Source organism: Drosophila santomea, chromosome X, assembly GCF_016746245.2.
Source record: "Drosophila santomea strain STO CAGO 1482 chromosome X, Prin_Dsan_1.1, whole genome shotgun sequence".
Classification (NCBI taxonomy): domain Eukaryota; kingdom Metazoa; phylum Arthropoda; class Insecta; order Diptera; family Drosophilidae; genus Drosophila; species Drosophila santomea.
This window is the reverse complement of record NC_053021.2, coordinates 17,492,768-17,515,210: the sequence shown is the minus strand read 5'-3', so window position 1 is coordinate 17,515,210 and position 22,443 is coordinate 17,492,768. Positions and strand designations below refer to the sequence as shown.

At 49.9% G+C, this 22,443-nt stretch overlaps 4 protein-coding genes across 4 annotated transcripts; 3 read left to right on the top strand and 1 right to left on the bottom strand.

Annotated features, from left to right (window-relative positions):
* The first annotated feature begins 10,837 nt into the window (after positions 1-10,837).
* LOC120456156 (zinc metalloproteinase nas-7) lies at positions 10,838-12,598 on the top strand. The gene is made up of 4 exons (XM_039642794.2): positions 10,838-11,021; positions 11,088-11,261; positions 11,324-11,760; positions 12,419-12,598. The coding sequence occupies exons 1-4, from the start codon at positions 10,838-10,840 to the stop codon at positions 12,596-12,598; spliced, it is 975 nt and encodes a 324-aa protein (XP_039498728.1).
* LOC120456153 (serine/threonine-protein kinase fused) lies at positions 11,813-15,458 on the bottom strand. Its single transcript, XM_039642790.1, has 4 exons — positions 15,132-15,458; positions 13,691-15,060; positions 13,060-13,634; positions 11,813-12,992 (listed from the first exon to the last, which is right to left on the bottom strand). The coding sequence occupies exons 1-4, from the start codon at positions 15,240-15,242 to the stop codon at positions 12,631-12,633; spliced, it is 2,418 nt and encodes an 805-aa protein (XP_039498724.1). The 5' UTR covers positions 15,243-15,458; the 3' UTR covers positions 11,813-12,630.
* A 92-nt stretch (positions 15,459-15,550) lies between these two features.
* LOC120456151 (C-mannosyltransferase dpy-19 homolog) lies at positions 15,551-19,586 on the top strand. Its single transcript, XM_039642781.1, has 7 exons — positions 15,551-15,839; positions 15,975-16,236; positions 16,307-16,628; positions 16,682-18,136; positions 18,201-18,394; positions 18,508-18,633; positions 18,740-19,586. The coding sequence occupies exons 1-7, from the start codon at positions 15,794-15,796 to the stop codon at positions 18,942-18,944; spliced, it is 2,610 nt and encodes an 869-aa protein (XP_039498715.1). The 5' UTR covers positions 15,551-15,793; the 3' UTR covers positions 18,945-19,586.
* A 292-nt stretch (positions 19,587-19,878) lies between these two features.
* Positions 19,879-22,246, top strand: LOC120456154 (inhibitor of growth protein 3). The gene is made up of 2 exons (XM_039642791.1): positions 19,879-20,101; positions 20,172-22,246. Exons 1-2 carry the CDS (start codon positions 20,002-20,004, stop codon positions 22,109-22,111), a joined length of 2,040 nt encoding a protein of 679 aa, XP_039498725.1. The 5' UTR covers positions 19,879-20,001; the 3' UTR covers positions 22,112-22,246.
* Positions 22,247-22,443: the final 197 nt, after the last annotated feature.

Below are 22,443 nucleotides of genomic sequence, written 5' to 3'. Positions count from 1 at the left end.
ATCGGAATCTTAATCAATGACGAGTGTATGTGCACTTGGCCAAGACAAATGGGGTCTCCGTGCAAGCGGAACAACTCAACCAGATGCGCACTCGCATCCAGCGGCGGAGATCCAGATCTCGGGGCTCCGCATCCTGGGCAGGAAGTGGTGGTGCCGCTTCTCTTGACAGCCTGGCAAAACGGGAAATCGAGCAATCTCCACCAGGTCTTTTCGGGTACTTTCAAAATCGCAACTCTCAGCTGTGAGTGAGAGGGTAGACTAGGAGTCACTGACCGCAGCCTCGCGAACTGAAGGAGTTCTTGTTGATTTTACCCTCCTTTTTTGTGGTTTAATCACTTCTTAACTATTCAGGGTTTCTGCTTTTAAAAGGAATTTTATTAGGATAAATGTACATACTTAAATGTATATATTCTTCTTGCATTTGTATTTTATAGTCCTCAACTATTCATAACATAGTACTTTAATGTTATTTTATATTTGTTTTATTGCAATCATCTGTTAAAGTTAGTGAAGGTAAAGTTGAAGCTATAAATTTGAACTTGTATAATTCCTGCTGACTTTCTTATTCAGCATACCGAGCCTTACCCCAAATCAAACTTAATATTATATTTAATTTAGGAATTCACATGAATATTTATGTTGCAACCTAAGCGTGTCTCATTTAAATTTTAAACATGTAGGCTTTTACTGAGCTTAGGTACATACGTGTGCACCCATAATGATGTGATATTTGACTAGTATTAGCCTTTAGATATTGGGTCTTCTTTGCGACTGGGACTTTTCGTTGGGTTTTGATACGTTTTCGATTATAATCCACGTGTGATCCATGCTCCAGTGCTTCCCTTTGCATATCACTCATACGCACCATTGGCCGACTGGGACTTGCGCTGGATTCTGGTTCGGATCGGATACGTCAGCTTTATATTCTGATTCTGATTCTGTGGTGTTGGTGGTGTTGTTGGTGGTGCAGCAGCTTGCTTGACAAGAACTGCATTTCGCTTTACACCTCAGCTGCCGCAGCAACAATGTACACATGGTAAACATACTATACATACCATACATACCATACACTCGGGGCATGTCGCTCTATCTGTTTGTGTGTGTGTGTGTGTGTATGTGTTTACCTGTTTTAAAAGACACTTTTTTAGTTTATTGAACTTTTGTGCACTTTGAGCGTCACCTCGCACCGAACCGCCCCACATTACCCCACACCACCCCACCCCACCCAGTTCCGTCCCGCCCTCCGCCGACTTCCCACTTCCACTTCCAATTCCACTTCCCAGCCGCTCGAACTCGGGCGTTGGCGGTACGGGGTACGTTCGATGAGCGATGAGCGAGAAGGCTGCTCCGGCTCCGCTCCGCTCCAGCTTCTGGTCCGGCCTGCTCCAGTGGTGGATGAGGGATGGGGGATGGGGACTGTGGGGGCTGTCCACTATTGCGCATGCCTAGCCTCGTTCGCCGATCATATTCATACCGCGATGGCCTTCAAAACGATAATTCAAGCGCTTAATTTTTATCCGCGCTCTGTGCAAAGTTTGTTCAACTTGCTGCGCTCCATTGGACGAGCTGCTCGGCTGCGACAGGGATCTGAATCGCATCGGAATGGGAATAGGGATAGGGATAGGGCACTTCCTTTTCCGATAGAATCCATTGGTTTCTGTGGATCTTAAAGCTATGCTGAAATCTAAGCCAAATATAAACTTTATGTTTAAATACATGATTATTGAACAAAAAAGGGCCGAATGCAGAATTCCAATGAAATAGTCCGTGATCATTCAAAGTAAGAGCGCCAAAACTTGGAACGATTATTTAATTTAATTTTAATTGGAGAAAGTGCAAACCCTCCGATACATAAGGGAAATAAAAATAAAATCATAAAAGCACACGCACACGCACACAGAAACTAAAATTATGTCGGCTGAAAAGCGACAAATTAAAAAGCCAACCAAATCAAGCCAAACCAAACCAAAGCAAACAATAAAGGCGCATACAAAAGCAAAAATGCTTAATCACTTCAAGTTACAAACGCATTCGATGACAAATTATGAATGTTGACAACGCTCCAAGCCCTGAAACAGGCCCAAACTTAAACGTCAACCTAAAACTCAAGCCCAAAACCAAGAGCCAAAAGCCAAAAGCCAAAAAACCAAAAAACCAAAAAAACAAAAAAACAAAAAAACAAAAGGCGAAGTCCATGACAACGGCAAACAACAGCAAACAATCGGAGTGTCCAACCAGTTTTGATTTAAAAACGAAAATAAATAAAATTAATGACCGCAATGGCAACGAAATGCAAATAAAACACAAAGCCAAACTTAAACCAATCCAAACTCAAACTTCAACACTCAAACCCAAACCCAAAGTCGAACAAAAATTTCTACTTATGCAAAGTAGAAATATTGCCTAAAGAGGCAATAGCCACCGGGGGCGACCCTAAAAGCATGTCACAATCCATCCTCAGCTGAACACCAGCCTGCACGACCTGCGAATACCCCGTAAAACTCTGAATATCCGCAAAAACCGAAAATACTCCAAAGAAACAACTCATTAGATTGAGTGACTTTCAGAGATAAGTTTAGTATTAACGCTAAGAAAATAGCTCGAAATGCAACATTTTGAAACTAAATAAAGTTGTATAAGTATGTTATATATCCTGTATGGGTTGATAATCACAAAGTGACAAACGCACCGACCAGTCGTAGATACGCCATGTAAGCTTAGGGTAGCAGGCACAGGCGCATTCAAGCGCCAGTTACATTAATTTTCGAATGATTTTTTCATCGATCTGTCTGATTTCTTGTTCGTGCTTTAATTCATTTGGTAGGCATTTGTATTATGCAAAACATGGAAAACACTGAATTTTTAATCGACCAAAGCCAACTATCATATAATTTAAGATGCGGCCGTTGATCTGGGCCTCATCTCGAACTGGGTCTTATACTCGTATACCTTTGGCTACTGGAGCTACTGGAGCTACTGGGGCTACTGGGGCTACTGGGGGTGTGTGTTGGACGACATTGGACAATATGCGACTATCGAGTTAATTTCATGCGCATTGTGCATAAAGGGCCCAAACTGGTATCGCATAGTATATGATCGTATAGTATATGATCGATCGGAGTGGATCGGATTGGATTGGATGGGATTGGATTGGAGCGACTTGGACTTTACGTAAGGCCCTTGAACGTGCAGCGATCGTAAACTGAAAAAAGCGGTGAAATTTTTCCAGCTCTTCGTGTGTTTCTCTTTATTTTATTTGACTGTAACGACACTTGAGTATGTCCGTCCCTCTGTCCCTCTATCCCTCTGTCCCTCTGTCGGTCTATAAGTCACATAACCACTGGAAACGGAAACGCAAGGCGGTTGCAGCATCTGGTCATAATGCTATAAGTGCTGTCCCAACCAAAAGTCGCTGGATCGCCATTGCATCTGCTTGGTCATCTTTTTGCTTCTTTCCAATCGCTTGCAACATGATATAAAGCCATGTTCCGGTGTCACCTTACCTCCTGCCCCTTTTCTTAAAATTTCGTATTTTTTTTTTTTTTTTGGTCACGTGGGATCCGCAGTTGTTGTATAACCCGGCAAACCCAGCTTATCGGGCGGACAAAGGGCTTGAGTCAACCGCACTCTCAATCTCCACACCTCAAATATTTGCCTGAACATTTTGACCGAGTTTTCGGCCACCGAGCTATAGATATATAGAGAGAGACTACAGATACACGCACAGATAACAATCGCCGGCAAACATGGTCGGCAAACAAGGCATTCCACAAGGGCGCCAGATGCACTCGACTTGCCATACAGCTCCATTCCCAACTCCCAATCCCATACCCAATCCCATACCCATACCCATACCCACTCCCACAAATAATAACAATAAATAAATAATGAGATGACACGACGCTGGAGAAAGTCTCGTGCTCCGCGTAGAGCAATAATCACAGCGATGAGAATGAGAATGGTAATGATGAATGGCGCCCAACAGAGAATCCCAACCAAAGGTTCAATAAACTGTGTGTGCCGAAGTTTGCCAAAAAAAACCAAAAAAAAAAAAAAACAAAATCAACGTCGACTGCGGCGCCATGAAGCAAACTTGCAACGTTTTTCGTGAAAGCCATGCAAAACCAGGCGAAAAATTAAAAAGCCAACGCGAAACCAAATCGAACCGAAGCAAACCAATCCAAAGAGCTGGTAAGTGCGTTTGCATTGCACTGGGACCCATACCAAACCATACCATACCATACCATACCATACCATGCCATATACCATATGACATCGTCCGCATCGTAAAGCACCTCCCCCCATCAGCCCCCAGCTGGCCTCCCAAGACCCCCCTCGAAATCCCAGACCCGCTGCCTCTGTCGACGTCCTCTGTCGGCGTCTGCGCGACTGCGTTCGTTGACTTAACGCACTACTAACTCAGTGCCACAGTCACCGACTTTTGAAATGTGTGTTGTAAACACAGGCAAGAGCCGCAGATACAGATACAGATACATTAACAGACACAGACACAGATACAGGTACAGCGGGCACAGGTAGAGATACAGATACAGATACAGAGACAGACACACAGGTACAAACACTGGCGGAGCTACGAGTGTGTGTTCATTTTTTTTTCACCATTATTTATGCTAATCATCATATTCACGTTATTGCCTTCGTTTTGGCCCCGTCTTCCTACTCCTCGTCCTCCACTGCGATTGCCACACCATCCGACCGACCGATCCAGATTGGTGAACAGATGGGCACAGGATGCGATCTATGTGGCCTATGCCCACTACTACTTTCGATCCCATGCGAATGCATCATGCCAATCGCACGCGGAAGAAGTCGCCGCTCGGTGGCCAACACACAATTGTTGGCATGGAAGTGAAAGCATCTCTGAAAGTTGTTAAATATGAATATATGTCCGTACATCGCCGCCTCGGTTTCGATTGGGTCAAGAAGAAAGCTCATCTAGGCGACCGATTCTAGCCGAGGTCCTGAAGAAAGACCCGATGGTGTGGGAGCTCCCGAAATATAATGCTCGGCTAATGCCTTCTGAAGGTAGGTCATGATGCTCGAGAAGCAAATAAAAAAAAATTACAAAAAAAATGGAAAACACAAGGAAGAGAAATTTCGCAGTTCCAACGCTCTCGCGCTTTTTATCACTCTTTTCTCGCCATTTCTCTCGGCTGCTGCTGCCTGTTTGTGTTGGCCAAATAAAAGCTGGCAAACAGAAAATGTTCGATTAAATCAAACAGTGTCTCCCCTGTCCCCCCGTTCCCACGTCCACCGTCCAGCGAGCCACGCCCACCCGCATGTTACGGCAAACAATTTGCCGCAGTTTTTGGTGCAAATGGCTGGGAACCAAAAGGCAAACACTGCGCGTATTTTTCTGCATGGCCCAAAGTGACAGAAGAAAGCCAGCACATAGGCCTAAACTGGCGAAAAATGTATATTCGTTCGCATACAAAAAATAAAACAAAAAAAATAAAAAGCCCCAAGAAGACGACAACGGTACATTTTTGGCCAAACAGCCGTAATACAACTGGCAAACAGACAAAACGGACAACAGACAATCGCCAACGCAGCTCGACAACTTTTTAATTGCCCTCAAAAAAAAAAAAAAGAGCGACTCCAAAAACTTAAAAAAAAAAAATGAGAAAAAAGCGAGGCACTTTTTGGGGGGCGAGGGCAGCGGGAGGGGATCGTAGACGGGGTCTCGGCGACGGCGGCGGCAGCGGCAGCGACTCCACCAACAACCATTAACAACAACAACAACAACAACAACAACAACAACAACGACATCTCTTCACATAGGCCGTAAAAATTTCTTTCTGCCGTTGCCATAGCGTTGCGGCTGCAGATTCTGCGCGCAGCAGCAGCAGCAAGCAGCAGTTCTTGTTTAATTTTAATGTTTCTTATTTCTTTTCACACTTTAGAAAGTTTGGTTATAAATTTGCTTTTAGCCAGCACCATCAGCATCAGCACCAGCATCATCAGCATCAGCAGCTGGCGGGGATCTTGGCCAATCCCAGTGAGGGTCTCTCCACCTCTTTTTCACTTCTGCTCCAGAAAAGTGTCCTGAAAGTAAAAGTGAGACACTAGCAGAATATTTAGTTGCAGGATTCAATTTTCCAAAAACTCCTATCTTGCCATTTAATATTTTTTAAATTTTCAGTACTTAAGAATGCGTTATCACAAATTATAAGTCTCTCTGAAACTTATCATCAAAGATCTTCGCTTTTAAAGTTAAGTGTTTAAAATTAGCTATCACACAAAAAAAAATAATTGCATTATAGCATTAATCAAAAGTTCAATTCAAATAAGCATTAAATTGCGTATAAAAGTCATATACTTATGAGAATAATTAATTAATAGCCTATTTTTCAGCTTTGAATGTGTGGGCTGTGCCTCCACAGCACCAACAAATTTGAATACAAGTAGGTGAAGTGTCATTGAACTCGCCACCGAAAGCCCAACTTGCAGAGGCGGAAAAGCTGAGAAAATCCGAAGGACTGACAGCAGGATATGTGGCTCGTGGCTGCGCCGTCGCTGCCGCTGTCGCTGTCTCAGTCGACGTTGCCGTCGCAGTCGCAGCGTCGCTGCCAGCGTCGGCAGCGACGCTGTGGCCCCGCTCGAGTTCAATGCACTTGATTTGGCATACATTTGGCATTCGGCTTGTTATCAGGCATCAGACGCAACTGGCTGCAGTTGTAGTTGCAGTTGCCAGTTGCTCAGTTGCTCAGTTGCTCAGTTTCTCAGTTGCTCAGTTTCTCAGTTTCTCAGATGCTCAGTTGTTCAGTTGTTCAGCTGCTCAGTAACCATATGTGTTCAGTTTAGTTGCCCCGTTCCCGTACCCGTACCCATACCCATTCCCGCTGCCATGCTGCCGAGTTGCCAGTTGGAGCCGCGTCTTATCAGCGCCGCGGCGCGTTGCCGAATGGCTGCCTTCAAGCGCGCGCCAAGTGATAGTGATAACAGCGATGGATCGAGCCAGCGGCGGCGGCTCAAACATGTTTGAGTGGTATTCAGCCGTGAAAGCGCTCAAACCGCGGGCAGCAAGAGAAATCTGGCGCCAAAGAGTGGGGCCAAAGAGAACGACGCAGATCGGTGGCGTATGCGCAATGTGTGTGCCCCAAAGTGGCCGAAGTGGCCAAAGGCGTCACGAAGTGGCACAAACCCTGGCCTTAAGCACCGCCAATTAGGTAAGCTGGTCCTGCGCTTTCAATGACACTATGGTGCATTGTGTGGCGGTGGCATGTGCCACATTTCGGGGAATCGGCACAGGCGGATGTGCCGCATGGCTCCTGCAATTTATGCATGCAAAGTTCATTAACATTTGATGGTGGCCATATATGGTGGCTATAACGCCACACCAGTGTTCTGCTTTCGCTCTGGCCAGTTGGAATAGATGAAGCGCCTCTCCTAGGAGTCGCGATACCCCCTTCGCCCTCCCCGCGCTCAGAATCATCGCAAATTGCACATATTATAATTTCTCTGGGGAGTAGAAAGTTGGTATTCAATCAATTGCAAGATAACTTTCGCTCTGCTTGCAAATTGCTGCAACTTTTCTAGCAAGTTCGTTGCCTAAGTCTTTCGTTTCGCTCGGCAACTCTTGAAGGCCGTGGAAGCTCTGCGGAATGCTGATGATAAGGGATGTGAAGTCTTACATTTTTACTCGAAATCACTAATTCCAAACATAATAGTTACAGATTAAATAGCAACTTCGTTACTAATAGTAGTTAAGATAATAAATTAAATAAATATGTAACCGGGTAGAAATGTTGAACTACCATTGAAACAAAATGTAGACAATTTATGTATAGGCGATTAACCAATCCCATTCATACCTTAAAATCCAATTAAGTTAAACTAACGTCATAGACCAGTGATGAGCATGACCCTTTAGGCCATGATTAAAGTATGGGGATCCCCGAGTAGCTGCTATTGGCATCAATCTCATTAATCAGGCTCTCATCTGGATGATCAAATATGGCCGGCAGATACTTTCGCCCAATGCGTTTTTGGGGCCGTCGCTGTGACAAACAAAAGCAACGTCAAGGCGAAACACCACAAAAATCCAAATCGAATCTGTAGTCAATTTCACCAATTAAACTAATGTCGTGTTGGCGATAGAAATTTCTTGGAATCGTCTTGAGAGTCCGTCACTCTGCCAGTGCCAGTGGACCAAATTGTCGCTAACGCAAAATGGGAAGCGATGCAGTCGGAAAAGCACTCGAAAAGCCAGCTAAAGGCGGCATCAGCCTAAAAACAAAAAAAAAATAAAAAAGTGCACAACGATAAGCCCGCTGAAAACAGCAGCCACAAGCTGCAAAATACAAAACAAGGCAGCCGCCAGTCGTGCTTTTTGCCGGCTTTTAGTGGCACTTAGTGGCTCCTACTAGCTTTTAGTGGCTGCCACTACTGACACACTGACGCCGTTGCATGCTTGTTGCTGCTGCTGCTGCTGCTGCTGCTGCTGCACATTTGTGACCATGAACGTGAAAAATCAGCAAAGTGAAAAATAATTGATTCCGGAAGGAAACTGCCGCAACTGGTTTTCAGCTTGGGCCTTAGTTTGGATTTGTTTTGGCAAGCTGCTGCTGCTGTTGCTGCTGTTGCTGCTGCCGCTGTGGCTTTCAATCGATTTTTCTCTTATTTTATCTTGTGTTTCGGTGCCGTAACAGGGGAAGCTGTGGAAAGCCATTCCGCCAAACCGACAGGTGAAATTTAAACGTTGCAGCACGCACGCATTTCTGGTCTATTAAGCAGTCCGCCGACGACGAAGAGGAGCACCCTTTTCTTTCACTTGGACTTCCCCTTTGGACTGGGCATAGAATTGGATTCTTTTGCTTCTTCTTTTGCTTCTCACTGCCCGCGAATGACTCGATTTGACGAGCTGACAGTTCTGTGTCAGCAGCGGCCAAAAGGAAGTGGAGAAATCTGATCTCTGGAGAGGAACCAAACTCCAACTCCTAGCACTTGATGGCTCCGCAAACAAGGCCCGTTTCTGGGCCAGTGGCGCAGAAAGTGACTGCCGCTGGCCAAAAGTGAAAAACAACAAAGGCCAAGAACCCAACGATCCAACCAACCAGCAAACCCACCTTCCAACGATCCAACGATTCAACGATCCAACGATCTAACCAGCCAACCATCTAACACCCACCGAAAGCCAGCGTTCTCAGCGCCATGCAGGAAGTCAATTACCGCCTGGAGCCAGAGACTCGGTTCTGCATCCATGTATCTTTGCATCTGCATCTGCATCTGCGGCCCCGCTTGTCTTGTCGCAAATTCACAATCTCTGCCCGCTAAACTTTCTCGATTTAAAATTGCATTTGAAACGATGCTGATGACGCGACTCTTAGCATGCTATTTTGCTAAGTGCACACGAAAAAATCTGATGGTTTATTCTATATTTAATATATGTATATAGTTTTCACATCAATGGCATATATTAATTTGAATTTGGTGACTACATTATATAGTTTCGTAAAACACTCAGAATTCTGCTATTTGGTACTAGTTTATTATTTGTAGCACTGTTTTTCCTCCGTGTAACTAGCGATTTCCCTCGAATTTTCCGCAGTCGAGCTGGAAGTCGTTGCCATTTGCCGCCGCCAGCCGTTGACCGAAAAAAGTGTGTCAAGTTTTCGACAAAGATCAAGTACATCGCAGATAGTACGTCAAATGTGTTTTGCTGTCGTTGCCCCTGATGCTGCAGTCGTAGTCGTAGTTGGATTCAAATTCGGATTCGGAGATGAAGTTGGAGCTGCTGGCTGGAGTCTTGTGCCCGAAGTTTTCTGCATCCGCTACTCTTGCCAATGGCCAGGCATTTTCAGTTGCCATGACCAAAATGTTCTCAAAATCCATTGCAATGTGGCTTAGATTTTGGTGCAATTTCGTAGTGAAAGTGCAGCTGCAGCAGCAGCAGCAGCAGCAACAGCAACAGCGAGTAGTAAGTGGCTGTTCCACAACGAGTTAGAAAGAAATGTGTGGCACTCCATAGCCATCCGCTGGTAATTGCTGGTGCTGCACAAGAAAGCCGCTGTGGATCTAGATTGTGGCACACAGATTGGGCTGCCTGTTGGTTGCCTTTGCCTGGTCCCACATCTCGACTTGACGAAATCGTGTTCTGGTGATCTTGTGGGTGCCCACTCGGCGACCCACTTTAAGCCACGGCCACGGCCACTGCAGTGACCCACTCAATTGGCGGATCAGCGAAGGCATCCGGGTCTGGGTCAGAGAAAGGGAGAAGATGACCAGAGATAGCTGCTAGCGTTCACTTTTGCCAACGACAGATGCCAACTGTCATTGGCCATCAACATCATCAATCGATGGGGGTCAAAGAACTCCTCCCGGCTTTCCATGGTGTCTCTGCCGCTTTTTCTCTCTTTCTGTGCGGACGTGAGATCGAGATTGAAATGGAGATCGATTCGAGATAGGAAGACAGGAAGGCACTGCCACTGGCACTGGGTAATGGTACTGGGTACTGGTACTTGTACTGCCACTGCCACTGGAACTGGGGAAGAGAGTGTGCTATTTTCATATGCGCACACCGTTGCCACTGATAACCCAATATCCCAGTTAAATTTGGAATCAAAAGCCGTAAAAGTCGAGGCGGGGGAATTTGAATGCGCGCCGAAAGAGAGAGCCATTAAGTCCGCTAAGTTATGCATAAATCCGAAATCCATCGGCGTGGGCGTCCGTCATTCAGTCGCCCAGTCAGTCAGTCAGTCACTCAGTACTCACTCGTACTTTCAATTGGAATTGCCATTGCCATTGCCCCGCCCCATTACGCAGTGCCATATAAAAGCGTCGACGCCACATGGCCGGCGTTTCTTTTACCCCAACAATGCCGAGAAGTGCGCTCATCGTTCCCGCTCTGATTTGTTTTTGTTCCGCCCTGGCCTTGGCCCTGGGCGCCACATTGGAGGCGGATGCCCAGGCCACGCGGAAGGCGCTTCTTCGCGCACGAACCGCGGTGCCGCCCGCTCCCAGGTGGGGCGCCAACATGCAGATGCTGCGCCGGCACAACAGTAGGTAGCCAACATACTATCATTCTCAATTCCATATTCAATACACTCAGCCATTGGCACTTGCAGGTCCTGCCTTCAACTTCTGGACGGAGGATAGCGAGACGAACATTTGGGAGCACTGCGGCCTCTTCGAGGGCGACATCATGCTGCATCGCGAGCTGTTGCGGAACGGACTGCTGAACGAGCGGCTCACCTGGCCAGAAGCCGCCGTGCCCTTCTACATCGACCCCCAAGACTTCAGTGAGTAAACGCCTCCAAGCAGCGTTAAATAGTTATACCCCTGGCATCCACTATCCAAACAGACGCCAACCAGACCATGATCATACTGAAGGCCTTCAAGGAGTACCACGACCGCACCTGCATACGCTTCCGGCCGTACGAGCAGGGCGACAAGCACTGGCTGCTCATCAAGGGCAACTACTCCGGCTGCTGGTCGAGCGTCGGCAGGCGTTCTGGTGGCCAGGTGCTCAACCTGAACACACCCAAGTGCGTCACTCACGGCGTGGTGGTGCACGAGCTGCTGCACGCCCTCGGCTTCTACCACCAGCAGAGCGCCACGGAGCGGGATGAGTACGTGAAGATCAACTGGGAGAACATACTCGACGGGCACGCGCACAACTTCAACAAGTACGCCCGCACCCACATCACCAACTTCGGCGTGGAGTACGACTACCAGAGCGTCATGCACTACAGTTCGCGGGCCTTCAGCAAGAACGGAAAGGCCACCATAGAGCCACTGGTGAGTAGGCCATCCGAAATGCTTCCAAAGTCTCTGAAATCGAGTAGTTAAATACGATCTGCAGTGGCACATTTATGTAATTGAATGTTCCTTTCAATCGCTTGCATTGTAAATAAGTTCAGTGTAACATTCAATAATAATACTGCGTATTATAGGACGTATTGTCTAGACATAGAGTGAATTCGCTGGCTATAAAGCGACTATGCTCTTAGGACTTACTACTCTTAAATGGTTATATTTTGAGATACAAACTATTATTTTATCAATCTAATGCTGCACATCAACAATGGATGCATCCTACTTGATTATGTGCATTCCAAAACACCTATCACTTAACTTATATTTCATTACGAATGCAAAAATTATGGCTCACAAATACTTAAATTCGATAGTAATAGTGATTTGATCATTATCGGATTAGGAATTCCTATACTAACACGTGGTCCATTTACATATAACTATGCTAGGAGTAGACAAAGCTTTTTGCTTCCTTGTCCAGTTGGATGTCTTCCTTAGGAAAATGCCTTAGCTGAATGGTTGACTAAACCTTAGCGGTTATAGTTAAAGCGATGAGATGTTTGAAAATGACTTGTTAGTAGTTAGTAGTTGAGTAGTTTGCATCCTACACTCTCTGACTCCTCCTTTTCTCTGCTTCCAGGATCCATACGCCTCGCTGGGCCAGAGACGCGGCCTCTCCGACAAGGATGTGTCCAAGCTAAACGAGATGTACGAGCAGGACTGCAGCGAGGACTACCTACTCAACTTCGACCGCTTCGGGAATTACGTCGACGAGCTGATTGACTACTTCCAGGGCAACATTCAGGATCTGCTCGGATAGAGACGCCTGAGGCCAATAAAAGAAAGTGCCGGCTAGGTGACGAAAAACGTGAAATGACTGATCTCGTCGAGGGTCTGGGCGGCCTCCCCTCGGAGTGCCGGATACGAGTGGTGCTCAGACAATTGCTGCAGCGCAAATCGCAGCTCCCCATTCCAGATGCGCTGCACGCCGCGCAGGCTAAAGCGGGCCAGCAGGCGCAGGAGTTGGCAAGAACGTTGCCGCAACAGGTGGTGTCGGCTCTGCAGGAGCGAGACGAAGTTTAGCCGCGGACTGAACACAATCCGCTCTACCAGCTCGGCGTTTTCGGGCAGTTCGCGCAGCACACAGCCCATCAGGGCCAACATGCAGCCGGCCAGGCGTACAGAGGCGGAGTCCGAATCCGATTGCCTGAAGTCTGCGGGGGAAAGGAAAAGTCATATCAGTTTACAGATGACAGCTCAGGCCATCAAAGGTAATCTTACCGTGGGTGAGGAAGTTTAGGAACAGATCGCTTGCTGCCAGAATGGCCACCGCATCGCAGAACTGGGTGAGGAACTGCTGCTGCAGGTGTACCAAGTGGCAGACCAGTTCGTACAGACTGCAAGCAGTCTCCAGCTCCTCGACTGTTAGCTCTGGGATGCTACGCAACGTACGACTGAGCGAACCCATGGTGAGTGGGGCGGAGGCGGCAGAGTCCGAGAGTTGCTTGTGCGACAGGAGCAGCTTGCAGGCGTACATGAGATTGGGAACCAGCTTTACATCCACGTACACGTTGCGGATCAGCTCGAGATCAACAATTAGGACAGGATCCACCAGCACAAAGGGCAACGACAACAACTGGGCCACACTCTTGAGCACCCGTGGAATGGCCTTGGAGTTGCGCAGCGGTGCCACAATAATGCTCACCAGGTTGTGCTGTTTCAATGAGTCCAGTTCGCCGTCTAGCAGCTCCTGTACCGATCGGTTCAGGAAGGCTAGCCACTCGTCGTTCTCGATGGGCGGACTTTGGGATTCATCGCAACTATCCCACCCTGGGAGCAAGCACGGAGGAGTATTGCTGTAAGTGGGAAAAAGTAAGAAAAAGAAAATCCAAGTTACGCTGTGGCCACTTACTCGCTGCTCAGCTTTTCCTCATTGGTGGAATGCATTGAGTGCTTTAGTTGTTGTGACTGTTGCTGCGGTGGCTGAGCATTTGCTTTGGAAACTGATTCAGCTGGAGGCTTATTTTCCTGGTTAGGTTTATCCTGTGTGACAATCTCCGTGGCCTTGCGTTGCGCCTCATTGTCGACCGTGTGACCCAAGCGAACGGAGAAGTTTTCCAGATTCTGGCTGAGCTTACGCTTCTCTAGATCCTTGCTTCGCGACTGGCGTACAGTTGGAACGACTATTGGCTTAGCTGTCACGCTTCCGCCTTGCATGGGTGGCTGAAAGTCGAAGTTGTCGTTCATGTGGTTGAGGATCATGTTGGAGTTGCCACTGACGAAGCAAGTGTGCGAGTTGATCAGCGGCTGGTGTACCACCGGCATTGCTCGAATACCGGACAGATCCCTGTAGGATAGGTCCGCGAACGGAACGACCACGCGTTGCACGTTGTCCTCGACATCTGTCTCAAGATGCTCCACATCACTGGGAGCAATGGCATTGATGCTGTCGCGGGAAGTGCTCAAGTTTTCCTGTCGCGGCTCGCCAAAGTTCAAAGCGGCCAAGGCCTCGTCTAAATCGCCTGCCTCCTGATCGGACTGCTTAGACGACTTTACCTTGGCTTCGGGATTTGTGAAAGGCGATTCCTTGGCCGCCTCCGCCTGCGTTTCTGCTATAAAGATGCGTCCCTCAACAAAGGGATGACACAACAGCTGCGTCCAGGAAATACGCAAGCCGGGATCCTTCTCAAGCAGGCCTTGTAGGAAGGAACGACACTCGCTTGTGAGCGTGCTGGGCCACTTGACGTCCTCGTGTTTGATCATCTTCACCAGATGCAGGATGGAGCTGGCGCAGAAGGGCGGCTGGCCAGCCATGCTCTCGTAGGCTATGCAACCCAGTGACCACATGTCAGCATGGTGGTCGTACGGCTGCTCCGCCAGCAGCTCCGGTGCCATGTAGAGGGGCGTTCCCTTGATCGAGGTGAGCACGTGGGTGCCCAGGGTCATGTTGCGGGCCAGACCAAAGTCGCAAAGCTTCGCGTGCATGTTCTTGTCCAGGAGCACGTTTTGGGGTTTGAGATCCCGGTGCAGGATGCGGTTGGAATGCAGGTAATACAAAGCCGAAACCAAATGCCCGGTCACGCGACGTGCCGGCTCCTCGCCCATGGCTCCATTGTAGGAGAGGTAGCGGTGCAGGTCCATCAGCGCAAACTCGGTGACCACGAATAGGTCCGTCTTCGACTCGAAGGACTCAATCATCTCGATGACGTGCGGATGCTTTAGTCTGGCCTGGATGTCGCACTCTCTGCGCAGATTCTTCAGCTCTTTCGTGGCTCTTCCGCGCTGCCGAACATGAAAATAGTTTTAAAATAGATGAAAGGACTTGTTGCAATATCATCTGCCCCACCACTTACCTTGGAGATGACTTTGATGGCCACCACCTTGCTGTCGTCCTTGCGCGTCGCCTTGTAGACGCACCCGAAGGATCCTTGCCCCACCAGCGAGCTTACCGCGTAGCGGTTCATAGTTATTCCTTGTTTTGCTGCGGGATGGGATGCGATTTCCACTTAGGAATGTGAAGTATGACCGCAGCGGCTGACTCCGAAAATACCTCTGAGCTCGGGGACTAGGCTTCGGTACTCAGGGAAATGTAAATACTAGATGGATCATACAGGGTTCCTCTTTGTAAAATACCACCTTTGCTACACTGTAATTGTACCCAAACATCTGTGCATATTGATAGTATAGTTTTAATGGTATTTGTATTAGTTGCCCTTTAAAGAATATACACTTAATTGGGAAAAAGTTGATGTATTATAAGTGAATATAACTAATTGTAGTTACGTCTTGTACCTAAAGAAACTATTGTACCTAAAGCTCGGTGTGACCGAACCACATCAAATGGGCGTTTTGTCCGCAGCACCCGACGGTCACTCTAAACGGACACGGCCGAAAACAGCTGATTGGTGGCTGTTTTTTTTATTGTGCAGAGCGAGCAATAATCGTTGTGAAATAAATAATGATTGCCAATTTAAACCCAGCCACCCAGTGAGACGACACCCGCAATCGCAGCACGATGCGCGAGCCCAATCTGTACGTGATCCTGTCGCACGCGCTAATCGGTGAGTTTCCATGAACCGGCAGACTGCTCTGCCACGCCTCTTCCGCTTCCAGGAGGGCAGTCCAATTCAATCGGGGATTCCCATTGTCATTGTCATTGCCATTGACCAAACTCCATATCTCCATCCGCATCCCAGGCTCCGGCTTCTTCTTCCTGTACGTGCAGCATGTGCGCGTGATCTTTGAGACGCGCACCAACATCCAGCAGCTCAATCAGCTGGAACGGGAGGCGCTTCTGCGGCGCGAAGATGCCCTCTACTATGCCTTCTACAAGCAGCTGGCCGACGGACCGGACTTCTGGCACGGCTACGAGCAGCTGAAGAACGTCACGGACATCGAGTATCCGCACAGTGTCAATGTGCTGGAGCGTTTCTACGTGCTGCCGGAGCTGGTCACGGCGTAAGTGACCACCAAAGGAGTTATTCCGAAAGCCCACTAATGCAGATGTATTTTCCCCCTGCCCCAAAAGGTACTTCTATCACATAGTACGCGCCGGATTTAATCCAATGGTGCAGCCCATGCAGTTCTATCTGGAGTTCGTGTGGCTAATGGGCGGAGTAACCCTACTGGTCCTCTACCTGTACGGAACACTGCTCAGCGAGAACATTTTCGGTGGCATATACGGTGTGATCTCGTACCTGATGTTCCACAGCTTCGTGGCTAAGATCTATGAGCGGCCACTGGCACGGGAGAACTTCGCCTTTCCGTTCATATTCCTGCAGATGTTCTACTTGTGCATCTGCATCGGAAGGATCATACACCGACAGCGGCACACATCGCGCATGTTCATGGTAATAGGTCTGTTATATTGCATTAAGCTCAGTAACAACCTTGGCGTTTGCAGGTCTTCGCCATGTCGCTGTTCACCGCCTGCGCCCTACTCTCTTGGCAGTTCTCCGCCTTCATCTTCACCACCCAAATCCTGATCATGATGACGTCCTGGAACGTGAGCACGGTGCCCACGAATCTGATCAACGCTTTCATGCTGGACTACTCGCTGTCTCACCTCCTGGGCCACGCTCTCGCCTTTGTGATGTCGCACGGAAACAGCCAGCTGCTCTTCACCTGGCAGCTGAGCATCTCGCTGTTCCTATTTTTGATCACATTGGTTCGACAGTTGCGTCATGTGCGCAGCCGGCGGCTGGGACACGCGCAGGATTCGCTTCAAGGCGACTATTTCTCATTGAAGCTCATCATGCTGACACTGCTCCTCGCCAGCACCATGCAGACTACGATGCTGGAGCTCCTCAATCGGGCGGGAGTGGTCAGTGTGACGGTAGGCGCCCAGAGGCACTTCTTCGATCTCTGTGCCCACTGGGCTCTGCAGGTCAATGTCGGTTTTGTCGCCCACCTGTCTGCCTGTAATCCACAGTACGCGCGCGTCGCCTGGTCGGAACTGTGGCAGCTGGTCAAGACGATGATTGTTAAGCCGTACTGCATGTACGGTGTGGTCATGCTGGCCATGTTCTTCCGCCGCTGGCGTAAGAGCGGCGCCCCTGTCAGTGCCGTCACCGAGGAGCAGCGCGAGAGAGCCCGCAACTACGTTCTGGAGGACTTCCTTGAGGAGCATCGCGTCTCCATGGGCGACATGTCCAACAAGGAGACGGAGAAACAGCTGCAAAAGTGCTTCCGCCTGCTCGAGAGCTGCGACCACGACTACGAGCGCTACAAGCGCGCACAAGCCCGCCTGCGTAAGGAGCAGCCACCGGCCCGCGATGACTTTATGCAGGATATCAAGCGGCTGCGGGCGCAGATTCACCGCAACAGTGACAAACAGCGCAAGGAACGGGCACAGGGAACCAAAGAAACGGGCGCCGACGAAGCCAGCACGCCGACAGAAAAAGATAAGGATCCGGAATTGGAACCGAAGGAGGAGAATCTGGAGCCAGGGAGTACCGAAACGGAACCCGAGTCTTCAGCGAATCCCACTGAAACGCTGCCGTCCACGTCTGCGGCCGACGAAGAGGAGGAGACCTCAGCCACCGCCACCGCCGCTGGCTGCAGCTCAAACTCGAGTGGCCAACGACGCAGAAAGCGAAGCTCCTCCAGGCGCAGCTCCGTGGTGCCGACGGCCAACGCACAGATCCTCAACATGCACTACATGTACAGCTTCCTGCAAATGCTAGTCTTCACTTTTATGGGACTCGCCGTGCGCAAGCTCTTCTTCCTCAGCTTTACGCAGGGCTGCGTCATCGCACCCACTGTCTGCTCCAAAGTGTGGTACCATCGCCAGCGCAACATCTTCTGGTCGGTCTCGCTGGCCGTCTTCCTGCTCAGCATGTTCGATCCGGGAATGGTGGTAAGTTGGATGTGCCTCTATTCGTCATTGGAATAATTGCAATTTCATCGCCCTTTCATAAAAGAACATTCGCGAAGAGTACTTCCCCACGCGCTACTCCAAGAGCGGTGACGACCTGGACAGCATGCTCGAGTGGATCAAGCTAAACACGGAACGGGACGCGGTCTTTGCCGGCCCCGTGGATATCATCAGTACCGTGCACCTGACCACCAAACGGCCCATAGTCAACCATGCGCACTTGGAGATGCGTCAGATGGCGTGAGTAGTTCCAATCTGAGCGAGATACCTTATCAGCTAAACCCCTTCGCTGTCCCGCTCTCATTGGCGTCAGTGTCCTCCGTATGCATGTACTGAATCTTCCGCCTTTTCAGGGAGCGCACAGAGCACGTGTACTCGGTCTACAGTCGTCAGCAGTCGTCGGATATCTACAACCAGTGCGCCCAGCTGAAGATCCAGTACTTGATCATATCGCTGGACGAGTGCACCAACGAAGTGCGGTGAGTGGAGGTCGCAGACGAAACCCTCGAGACGAGCACTCGAACTCGTCGCTTGTACTCTTGTTCTCTTATCGCAACAATATGCACTTTTGTCATCTCGCCACAGCGACGATTGCGATCTGCTGGCCATATGGGATGACGAGCAGCCGGCCTACCAAAAATATCCACAGTTCTGCCACGAGCTGATCCACAAGAACGTGCCCAGCTTCCTAAAGGTGTTCGCCAACGATCACTACGGCATCATCAAGATGTTCTCGCAGAGCGTCCAGATCAACCTCAAGCACAACAAGATGCCCGAGATGTCCATATAGGGATGGGAGTCCACGGAGGCGGAGGAGGATGTATGAAATGGTGGGATGGGGAATCGACTGTGTTGTGTTGTACGTAGCTGTGTGAGCTGTGTGACTAGGAATTAGCATTTTATGATGTGTGTGTATTATGATAACGTTTAGTATTGCCCCAACCTCGACCCCCCATTCCTGATACCAATCCCAATCCCGATTCCGATCCCGATACCCGCTCCACCAGCAGCTGAAGAGGAGAGATGAGCTGAGATGAGATTGCAGATTGCAACTTGGAGGAGGCCCCTTCCGCTAGATAGTAAACTGGATGCATTTAGCAGCTTGACTTGTTTCTCTTGCGATCCGCGCCGCTGCGTTCAGAAACCTCGTTTGGATCATTCCCCGCGCCCCGCGCCCCGTGCCCTCGCATTCGAATAAGTTAATCTAGCCGAACGGAGCGACCTAAACTCTAAATACTTTCGTTAAGTTTAAGCTAAGCCTTTTACATTTACGCATGTAGTATATGACGATGTCACGTGAGTGCCGCAGTGAATGTGGCTGCATGTGGACGATGTGCACCCGGGAGCCACGATCCCAGACCCAGAAACAAAACGGGCGAAACGCATTTGCCAGGCAATAAGTGAAATAAAACGATACATTTAAAAAATAGCACATATTCACGTGTGGTTTGTCTGCATCCTACTTTTAAACAATAAGTATGTATATATCTTTGTTTTAGAATATATTAAAATTTATAATTTTCTAAAATACATTTTTGTTATGCGGAATTATGTATCTTTTAGAATTTAATTCTTATGTTTTCTAATTTTGTATTTAATTTTTTTGAATTTTTAGGTGAAATTTTCAGGGGTTGTGTCACAGCTACCTAGCAGGGGTCGTGTATCGGCTATCTTGGTTTCGTGTCGATATGGCGATATTTTTTTAACACTGCCTCTTCCATCTGGGAATTACTTCGTTTCGCCCTCTGGCCACACTCATAATCACAAAAATACACGCATTTTCATTAATAAAAACACAAAATAATCAAAAGTCGTGGTTTCCATCGCGGCCCATTCTCATCGCCATCATGCTTTACCTGGAGGACTACCTAGAGATGATCGAGCACCTGCCGCAGGAGCTGCGCGACCGCTTCACGGAGATGCGCGAACTGGATCTTGCTGTCCAGAGTAAGTGCACCCAAACAATCCATGTTTCTCACAAGACCACTAACCATATACTGCTCCTTGCGGTCCACAGACAACATGGACTCTCTGGATAAGAAGGCCCACCTGTTCTTCAAGCAGTGCAAGCGCGACGAATTGCAGCACGAGTCGATGGACACGGAGTTTCACAGCCTGCGCGGCGAGTACTTTAAAGTGATGGAGGATGCCGACGAGAAGGTGGCCATTGCCACCCAGATCCACGAGCTGGTGGAGCGCTACCTGCGCCGCCTGGACAGCGAGCTCTTCAAGTTCAAGTGCGAGCTGGAGGCGGACAACAACGGCATCACCGAGATCCTTGAGCGCCGCTCCCTGGAGCTGGATGGCAACTCCACTGCCGCCACCGCCCTGTTGCTGAGCATGAACCAGAAGGAGAACCGCTACTACGGCGCCAGTTCGGCCAATACTATGGGTAACAGCTCGGCGGGACACACATCTGGTGCTGCCACCGGCTCCTCCGGCATTGCACTGGTCAGTGGAGCGGCCGGAACGGGCGGTGCCCTCTCCAGCATCTCAACCGCCCAGCTCGGCTCCAGTCAGCGGCACCGCAAGCTGGAGAAGCGGCGAGAAACCATATGTACGGTGCCTGTTCAGGAGAAGCGCGCCAATCTCAATCACTCGCTTCCTGTGGTCGGGTCCGGCTCGACGACTGCCGCGACGGCCTCCTCTTCGTCCGCCACAACGGCCGCAGCCGCCGCCAGCCTGGCCAGCGCCACAACTGCCCAAACTCAGGTCTCCAACCACATTGGTAGCATCGCCGCCACACATCTCACCCTGCCTGTGGCAATGGGCGTGGCCGGCGGCAGTAACAATCTGGCTAGCAGCTCCCTTGCCACAGGAACGGGCTCACTGGTCCGCCAGCTGCCCACGAACCTCACCCACAGCGTGCTGAGCAGCTCGGGAGGAGCAACCACGGCGACGGCAGCAGCGACCGGAACCTCCACGCCCGTGGTTGCTGCTGGTACGACCCACGGGCATGCCCATGCCAGTGGTCACTCGACCGGCGGGGCCACAGTCACGTACAACCTGCAGCAACTTGGCGGAGGAGCCGCCGCATCTTGTGCCATTGCAGCGGCAGCCAGCCAGGCGATCGTGGCCACACAGCAGATGCAGCAGGGACGCCGAACGGCCAGCCTCAAGGCCAGTTACGAGGCCATACACGGCACGGCGGGCACCACCGCGGAGTTCTGGAACCAAGCCGGTCAAGGTGGACTGCAGCAGTCGACGCCCGGATCGGTGACAGTGGCTGCTGGCACAGCGCTGGCCACCGGCGGAGCCGGCGGTAGTAGCAGCGGCTCGCATCACTCGCACCACTCACAGTCGCACCACGGCAGCCATGGGCACGGACATGGTCATGGCCATGGGCATGGGCACCACAGCAGCAGTAGTCACAGCGGCGGGCACAGCAGCCACCACCAGGAGAAGAAGCAAAAGAAGAAGCTAACCACTGCCCTAACGTTGCCCACTGTGCAGCCGACGGCCGGCTCCTCGTCCGGCAACTCGATTGGCTCGGCATCGTCGTCGTCGATTAGCCTTGACTCGGTGAACAAGATCACAACGTCGCCGGCATCGGCCACGGCGACCTACATGTCTGTGGGTGGACAGGCGCTGCTGGCCATGACCGCCGGAGGTGGTGGCAATCTGACGGAGAGTTCCGCTGACAGCGTGCCCGCCGGAATGATTGCCATGAACCTGCCCACCGCCACGGTTACGCCCGGCTCCAGCCTGACCATCGGCGAAAACGGACTCGTGGTGGAGCAGACGAACGAGGGCGAGTGGTCGTACGATCCCAACGAGCCGCGCTACTGCACCTGCAACCAGGTGTCCTACGGCGACATGGTGGCCTGCGACAACGACGCCTGTCCCTACGAGTGGTTCCACTACCCCTGCGTGGGCATCATGCATCCGCCCAAGGGCAAGTGGTACTGCCCCAAGTGCACCGCCTCCATGCGGCGCCGGGGCAACCGAAAGAACTGAGGCTGACTGCGCCTGCTGGCGCCCCTCTTCCGAGGCGGGAGCGGCGGCGTGGGCACCTGGTCGCGTCGCTAGCGGCTGTTTTAGAGACAAATAAGCCAATTCAAAGTATTCAATAAAATTAGATCAGCAAGGGAAGAGCTCTTTTTTCTCAGTTCCACTACTCAAAGGGAAATGGTGCACCTTTTTTTCGGCTGTTGATTATGTAAAGCCAATATAAATGGCAGTAGAAAGGGTGCCTTTACTTCACAATTAAAAAAGAAATTTAAAAAAAAGCTATAGTTTGTAATATATTCGATAGTTTGATTTCAAAACTCGCGCCCTTTCTGCAATCA